The 8,028-nt window shown below is 44.7% G+C and overlaps 1 protein-coding gene and 1 long non-coding RNA gene across 2 annotated transcripts; both read right to left on the bottom strand.

Annotated features, from left to right (window-relative positions):
• Positions 1 to 1,237: 1,237 nt before the first annotated feature.
• Positions 1,238 to 3,619, bottom strand: LOC118899960. The gene is made up of 3 exons (XR_005021015.1): positions 3,460 to 3,619; positions 3,134 to 3,317; positions 1,238 to 1,777 (listed from the first exon to the last, which is right to left on the bottom strand). It is a non-coding gene; the product is annotated as an uncharacterized LOC118899960 (long non-coding RNA).
• A 1,315-nt stretch (positions 3,620 to 4,934) lies between these two features.
• On the bottom strand, positions 4,935 to 7,025 carry ATP5IF1 (ATP synthase inhibitory factor subunit 1). The gene is made up of 3 exons (XM_036874612.1): positions 6,861 to 7,025; positions 6,675 to 6,766; positions 4,935 to 5,206 (listed from the first exon to the last, which is right to left on the bottom strand). The coding sequence occupies exons 1-3, from the start codon at positions 6,945 to 6,947 to the stop codon at positions 5,062 to 5,064; spliced, it is 324 nt and encodes a 107-aa protein (XP_036730507.1). The 5' UTR covers positions 6,948 to 7,025; the 3' UTR covers positions 4,935 to 5,061.
• Between the last annotated feature and the right edge of the window lie 1,003 nt (positions 7,026 to 8,028).

Here is an 8,028-nt window from a genome sequence, read left to right as displayed (position 1 = left end):
CCTACTACCAAGAGAGAATCAATGTTAACATGTTGGCTTTTATTTTTTTGTGTATATTTATTTATTATATATAATATAATATATTACTATTATATATTTATTCTTTAACCTATGCTTATATTTACAGTATATAAATTATGTATGGTTGTGTAGCCTGCTTTTTCCACTTACTACATTTCGTGATAATTTTCAAAATATTAAATATTCCTTAATTTTTAAAAAGGTCATAATAACGTGATTTTACTGATAGGTCATGTTGTTTTTAGTAATTTTTAAAAATAAATTTATTTATTTACTTAATTATTTTTGGGTGTGTTGGGGCTTCGTTGCTGCGTGTGCGCTTTCTTTAGTTGTGGCGAGCGGGGGCTACTCTTCGTTGTGGTGCGAGGGCTTCTCATTGTGGTGGCTTCTCTTGTTGCGGAGCACAGGCTCTAGGCACGCAGGCTTCAGTAGTTGTGGCACACGGGCTCAGTAGTTGTGGCACACAGGCTTTGTTGCTCGTGGCATGTGGGATCTTCCTGGACCAGGTCTTGAACCTGTGTCCCCTGCATTAGCAGGTGGATTCTCAACCACTGCACCACCAGGGAAGTCCCTCTTTTTTTTTTTTTAATTGAGGTAAAATTGGTTTATAACATTATGTTTCATGCATACAACATTATAATTTGACTTCTGCATATACCATAGCATGCTCACCACCAAAAGTGTAGTTTCCATCTGTCACCATACAGTTGACCCCCTTTACCCATTTGGCCCTTCCTCCACCCTGTTTCCCCTCTGGTAACCACCAATCTGTTCTCTATGTGTTTGTTTTTGTTTTGTTTGTTCATTTATTTTTGTTTCTTAATATTCCACATATAAGTGAAATAATATGGTATTTGTCTTTCTCCATCTGACTTATTTCACTTAGCATAATACCCTCAATGTCCACCCATGTTGTTGCAAATAACAAGATTTCTTCTTTTTTTATGGTATTCCATTGTATATTTATACAACATCTTTATTCGTTCATCCATTGACGGGCACTGAGGTTGTTTCCATATCTTGGCTATTGTAAACAATGCTGCAATGAACATAGAGGTGCATATATCTTTTCAAATTAGTGTCCTTAAACATTTCTTTCTTTCTTTCTTTTTTTTTTTGACCACGTTGCGGGGCTTGCGGGATCTGTTTCTTGACCAGGAGTTGAACCCGGGCCATGGCAGTGAAAGTGTGAAGCCCTAACCACTGGACTGCCAAGGAATTCCCCTTAAACATAATTTTTAATGGTTGCAGAATGTTCATGTTTCATATAATTTGTTCATTAATACCTATTGCTGGACATTTTTCACTACTTTATATCAAAATGAGATAAAACTCTTACATACAAAATATTGCATTATATTCCTGATTAGTTCCCCAGGTTAAATTTCTAGAAGCAAATTCATGAGTCAAAGGCTATGAACAAATACATTTCTCTTGATGCTAATTGTAAAAACTTTTAGAAGTTTATTTCTGTGAATGTTATTGATGCCTTCCTTAGGCCGGGCTGCCATAACAAAATATCATAGACTGGGTAGCTTAAAAAAACGAAATTAATTTTGTCACAGTTCTGGAGCCTGGAAGTCCAAGATAAGGTGCCAGCATGTTCATGTACCGGGGAGAGCTCTCTTCCTGGCTTGCAAATGGCTGTCTTCTCCCTGTGTCCACAGATGGCAGAGAGTGAGCAAGCAAGCTCTCTGGTGTCTCTTCTTATAAGGGCACTAATCCCGTCATGAGGGTCCCACTCTCAGGACCTCATCTAAAATCACAGAATGGGAGAAAATTTTTGTGAATTATATATCTAGTATCCAGAGTATATAAGGAATTCTGGGGGCTTCCCTGGTGGCGCAGTGGTTAAAAATCCGCTTGCCAATGCAGGGGACACGGGTTTGAGCCTTGGTCCGGGAAGATCCCACATGCCACGGATCAACTAAGCCTGTGTGCCACAACTACTGAGCCTGCGCTCTAGAGCCCGTGAGTCACAACTACTGAAGCCCATGTGCCACAACTACTGAAGGCTGCGTGCCTAGAGCCTGTGCTCTGCAACAAGAGAAGTCACTGCAATGAGAAGCCCTCACACCGCAACGAAGAGTAGTCCCCGCCCGCCGCAACTAGAGACAGCCTGTGCACAGCAACGGAAGACCCAATGCAGCCAATAAATAAATAAATAAATAAATAAAATCTATATAAAAAATAAATAAAATAAAGAATTCTGGAAACTCAACAACAAGAAGAGAATCCAATTCAAAATAGGCAAAGGACTTGAATGGGTGTTTATTCAAAGAAGATATACAAACGGCCTATTGGCCAATATCATTAGTCATCAGGAAAATGCAAATCAAAACCACAATGAGCTACCACTTTACACACACTAGGATAGCTAGAGTCAAAAAGTCAGATATAACAAGTGTTAGTGAGGATGTGGAGAAACTGGAACTCTGTACATTGCTGGTGGGGATGCAAAATGCCACCGTGGAAAAACAATTTGGCAGTTCCTCACTAAGTTAAACATAGAATTACCCTATGACCCAGCAATTTCACTCCTAGGTATGCATCCAAAAGAATTGAAAACAGGTGTCCAAACAAATACTCATACAGGAATGTTTTTAGCAGCACTATTCACAACAGCCAAAAGGTGGAAACAAGCCAAATGTCTATCAATTGATGAATGGATAGTCAAAAGTGTGGTATATCCATACAATGGAATATTATTCTGCCATTTAAAAAATGGAGTGAAGTACTAAAACATGCTACATGGATGAACCTTGAAAACCTTATTCTAAGTGAAAGAAGCTAGACACAAAATGTCACATATTGTATGATTCCATTTGCATGTGACATTCAGAACAGGCAAGTCAAGTCTATGGAGACAGAAATCAGACTAGTGGTTGCCAGGGGCTGGGTGGAGGGGTAAATGGAGAGTGACAGCTTAATGGGTATGGAATTTCCTTTTGGGGTGATGAAAATGTCTCAAACTAAATAGAGGCAATGTTTGCACAACATTGTGAAGATACTAAATGCCACTGAATTTTACACTTTAAATGGTTAATGATTCATTTTATGTTATGTGAATTTTACCTCAAGCTAATAAAAAGAATGATGAGCAAGGAGGTACCTGTGGCATCTGCTAATTGAGAGGTTGTGTCGGGTGGCACCAACGTGTGAAGTGTTGGCGTACATCTTGTACTTCTTTGTTCCTTTGCCTGCTCAGAAGCTTTTTGTTCCTTTCCAATATTTCCAGTTCCTGCAAGTAGGGTACAAGTGGCTTAGGAGTTTTCTGCTCTAATAAAGGACTGCACCTAAAAAGAAGAGGGAAAGGAGCAAAGGAGGGAGAGAGGATGGAAAGAAGGAAGGAGGAAGGAAGGACTAAGAAGTAGGAAACGGTGACTGATTCAGCTTACAAACGGCCAAATCAGCCCTGGGAAGATTCATAGAACTTACCACACTACCTCCTCCTCCCCCATTGCTACCTCCAGGCTGCAGATAGAAAGGCTGTAGTATTGTCAGTTCCCCAGGAACCAAGGGTCTCTCTCAGTGCCAGGCTTTTTCGGATGCTGTCCCTCAGTCTTTTTTTTTTTTTAATTTATTTATTTTTGGCTGCTTTGGGTCTCCGTTGCTGCGCTCGGGCTTTCTCTAGTTGCAGCGAGTGGGGGCTACTCTTCGTTGTAGTGCATGGGCTTCTCATTGAAGTGGCTTCTCGTTGCAGAGTACAGGCTCTAGGCACGCGGGCTTCAGTAACTGTGGCACACAGGCTCAGTAGTTGTGGCTCATGGGCTCCAGAGCGCGGGCTCAGTAGTTGTGGCGCACGGGCTTAGTTGCTGTGTGGCATGTGGGATCTTCCCGGACCAGGGATCGAACCCGTGTCCCCTGCATTGGCAGGCGGATTCTTAACCGCTGAGCCACCAGGGAAGTCCCCTAAATATAATTTTTAATGAATATGTTTTAGAAATCTGAAAATGGAATACATAGGATATGCAGCAATGCATATTCAAGAATAGTGGAATAACCCAGGGTCGTCCCCAATTGTCCAGGCATGCCCCACCACCCCCAGCCTGTCCCACAGTGAGGAGGTAGCTAACAGGTTCAGCTGCCTTTTCATCAGCAGCATCATGGACAAGTTTTGGAAACAGCCATTGTGTCTGGTCTGCAAGGGCGGGGTCAATGACTTATCCAAGCTGTTATCACTCAATGGCCCTAAAGGCTTTTGTGTAATAGGGTCTTACAACAAAAGACTCATCACAGTTCTGGGGCAAATGATCTACTGAGCTGGAGAATTGAAAATGTCTTGCCAATGGCCCATAGGTCACTTGATGTTTTGTTTTTTTTGTCTGGACGAATTACACAAGTAGTTTGTATAATAATTTAGCTAAACAAGGCCTTAAAGTCTAATTTGAATCAAGAGCATACTCGGCAAAGCAAAATATAACCTAAGAAATAATTCTGATTCTGGGCTGTTAACACATTTGATTAGGAGTCAAAACACCTGGATGCCAAGGCAACACATGATTTCTAATTCCAGCCTTCTCAACCTGCACAAGGATAATTAGAACAAGGATAACTAGTTCATATGAAGAGCTGTCTACTCCATTTTATAAATGCAAAATGGTGTGATTATTGATGGTGCCTTGAATTACACCTTTTTAAGCAATCACTCCTGTTTTCCAGGCTGCTCTTGACCTTACGCTTTGGATTGAGGTTTATTCCTTAAGCTTTCTCTGAACACCTCTTGACTAGTGTCCGACGGCGAAAGGGGCCTTTCCATTCTCCGTGTCACATTGGTCCCCCCATGTTGCACAGCACTTATCACACTGTGCTTTGTCTCCAAGTTCCCTACTGCTGGTACCCTGTCTGATTCATTTTAGTGGTTCAGTAGTGTATCCCCCTACCCCTCTTCAGACAGAAGGCATTAGACATAGTTCACTGATGACAATTTATTATAATTTGTTGGAAGCATACAGATAGATATTAATTAAACCAGAACTATGTCTGGTTTAATAGAAGTGGGCAATAACAGGTAGCCATGCTATAGGGAACTGTGTGCACTTAATCATCATCATGTTTTAGTTTCTTGATCGACTGCTTGTGCCGCTCAATTTCTTTCTGCAGGTGCTCAATCTCCTTCACGTGATGAGAGATCTCATTTTCATGGTGTTTCTTCAAGGCTGCCAGCTGTTCTTTAGCACGAGCTCTACAAGGACACAGGGGCTCTTGGTTTAATCCCAATCCTTCACCCCAAAGAGATCTCTAAGCATAATCTGAAATACCTAAGGCAATGAACAGGAGTCCCAATCCCATGGGAGTCTGGCTGGTCATCCTCTTCTACCCTCTCAAGCCCCATCTTAAGAATACTCCATCTTAAGGTGTGTCATTTTTAGGAGATGACCAAAATGATTCCATTTTCCTGGTGCTAGTGCCTGAAATTCCACCGCTAATGATGGATTCCTTTCAGATTCAGTAGAAAACTCCAGAGAGGTACGACTTAAGTCCCTAACTGGGGGACTTATTAGAGGAACAACCCAGAGAACAGAATCCCTTTTGGGGGGGAAAAAGAGCAAAAGGTGGGGGTGGGATATACGAAGGGGCATAGTTAAAGGACAAATATATGTGTCCTATCCCAGTTAATCTAGGGCTTTCTTTACCTGAGAACTGCAAGACCCACTGTAAAGGCCAAAATGAAGGGAAAAAAAAAAAGAAGCAGTCTCTCGCAGTACTTGGCAGTCCAAGTTTAGGTCTCAAGAAGGGATGATTCAAATGTTGGTTCGGCCACATATGGGCCTCTGTTTTCCATAACAGTACAATGCAGGAGGCCAATTAGATGGTCTCTAAGGGCTGCACCTTGTCTCTCTGGTACGGCAGGTGCCATGGTGGTAATTCTTAAGAGTGAGCAAGAGAGGGTGGAAGAGAAAAGATAGGTCAAGGAGAAGCAGAAGCTAGATTAGTTCCACGCTGCTCCTCACTGTGGATAGAAGTCACTGTAAGATAACTCGAGGTTGGTAAACAGGATAGGTAGGCCCAGCCCACGCCATACTCCTAAAAGCTGGGCTGGGTGGAGCAGGCCAAGTCTCCGAGGAGTGGGGGACCGGGTTCCAGCCATGAGCAGCTGCTAAATGCTCGTACGACCCACTCGCTCAGGCCAGTTGGAGAGGTGGTAGTGGGGGAATCTAGAAATGGCTGAGAGGGTCTGAGGAGTCAGGGAATCCATCCACGTGGGGCTAGCAAAGCTAAGGCCTGGGGTGATGGGTGGGTGAGGGCCGAGGGAGTCAGGCTCAGGGGGTCTGCATGTATTGGAACCGTCGGATCTAGACACTCTGGGAGGAATCTGGGGGGCGTTTGGCATGATGCGGGGTAAACTCCACGGGGGGGGTTGGTAAATGATTCAGGAACAGATGAGCGGTGGTTGGCGAGTTCTGAAGACCCGCAGGTGGAAACGGCTTGGGTGTGGAGGCCTTGGGATTCGGCAGCGCACGGGAAGCGCCCTACAGGTGGCGACAGTCGGGTCCTCAAGTGTTGGGTGTAATGGGTTCAGGGGCCGGGAGTTCTACTGGGGGATGGGGCGCCCCAGGACGCCAGGGAGGGATGGGTGGGGCGACTGACAGTTGAAGGACTGGAAGGCCGTGAGGGATCTAGGGCTGGATTCGGGGTCCCGTGGGCCTCACCGGAAGTATCGCTCCTCTTCGGCCTGCTCTTTTTTTCCGAAGGCTCCACCGGCGTCCCGGACCGCGCCCGCACTGGAGCCGAGATTGTCTGCCTGCGGAGAGCGACGGGGGTATTGGTAAAGGTGAGGGCGGCAGAGACGGGATCTACGCTCAGGGCTGGGGCAACAGGCACCGCCGCCGACGTACCGATTCCGAGCCGAAGCCCCGGCCCTGCATGGCCCAGACGCTCCACACGCCGAACCGCGTCCGCGCCGCCAATGCCGTGGCTGCCATTGCTGTCAGTGCAGCACCCCTCCAGTGACCGGAGGTGCAGCTTCTTCTCAGGAGCTAACGGCGCTGCAGGTCGGGCCGCCAATCGTTTCGCTGGAGAGGCAGGATGAACCTGGGAGTAGCGAATCACGAGAGGGAGAGGCGGGGTTCCTGTAGTTTTCAGCGAATCCTGACCGACAGGCGGGCCTATTCGTAGCCAACCCCTAGCAAGGGCTCCAGGGTCAAAGGACTGGAGAAAAATAATGGAGGAGATAGGAGAAAAGCTAGACAGAGGGGCAGAAGCTTAGATTTCGGCTCTCGGATCTATGAGAATTAGGCGTGACGTCCATCCCCACCTCACGATTCCAATCCTAAAGTTGTTATTATTAAGCATCCAAAGGAAGCTTTCCCTTTCCTGGACTACTAGCATCAATAAGATGGGTAATATGGGGTGGGGGTGGGCGGCTATGTCCAGGATGCCCTGACTTGGTCATTTAGGGTTGGGAAAAAAATTTTTTTTAAATGTATGTGTATATGGTCAATGTTCTTTTGTTGCACTGACATTTCACTCTCAAGTCTCAGCTTAAACGTCAGCTCAGAGAAAACTTCTCTGAGCTCCTTCGTCATTCTATCATAGCCCCCTGTTTTGTTCTTGCACCTTGAGCTCTATGAAGTTACTAGGACCTTGATCAATCAAGTAGGCACTGAATTAATATTTGCAAAATGTATTGATATGTTATCAAATGGGCTTGATAACAGGACTTTTGGCAATGTGGTGCAATGAAGTGGAAAAGAGCATAGGTAGGAGTCTAGGGACGGCTTTGCCTTGACCTTCCTTAAGCCATGTAACAAACGCGAACAAGATAATAGTTTTATAGCCTTTGCCTAGGTCATTTTCTCCCTCTGGGCCCACTTTTTTCTCCTTTAGTTGAGAGGGTTGGGCCAGATCTTATGATTATAAAAATACCTTCTTGCTTTCCATGAAATTGTTGAACTGTTTTATTGATCATCTTTTGGTTGGAAAATACCAGCCCTGGTTTGTATGAGTTAAATGGAGGAAATAGCTGCAGGGCATATTTTCAGATGTTCATTTTAGAAAACTTGG

This window comes from Balaenoptera musculus, chromosome 1 (genome assembly GCF_009873245.2).
Source record: "Balaenoptera musculus isolate JJ_BM4_2016_0621 chromosome 1, mBalMus1.pri.v3, whole genome shotgun sequence".
Taxonomy (NCBI): domain Eukaryota; kingdom Metazoa; phylum Chordata; class Mammalia; order Artiodactyla; family Balaenopteridae; genus Balaenoptera; species Balaenoptera musculus.
The sequence above is the reverse complement of the archived record's forward strand: the minus strand, read 5'-3'. Positions and strand labels throughout refer to the sequence as shown.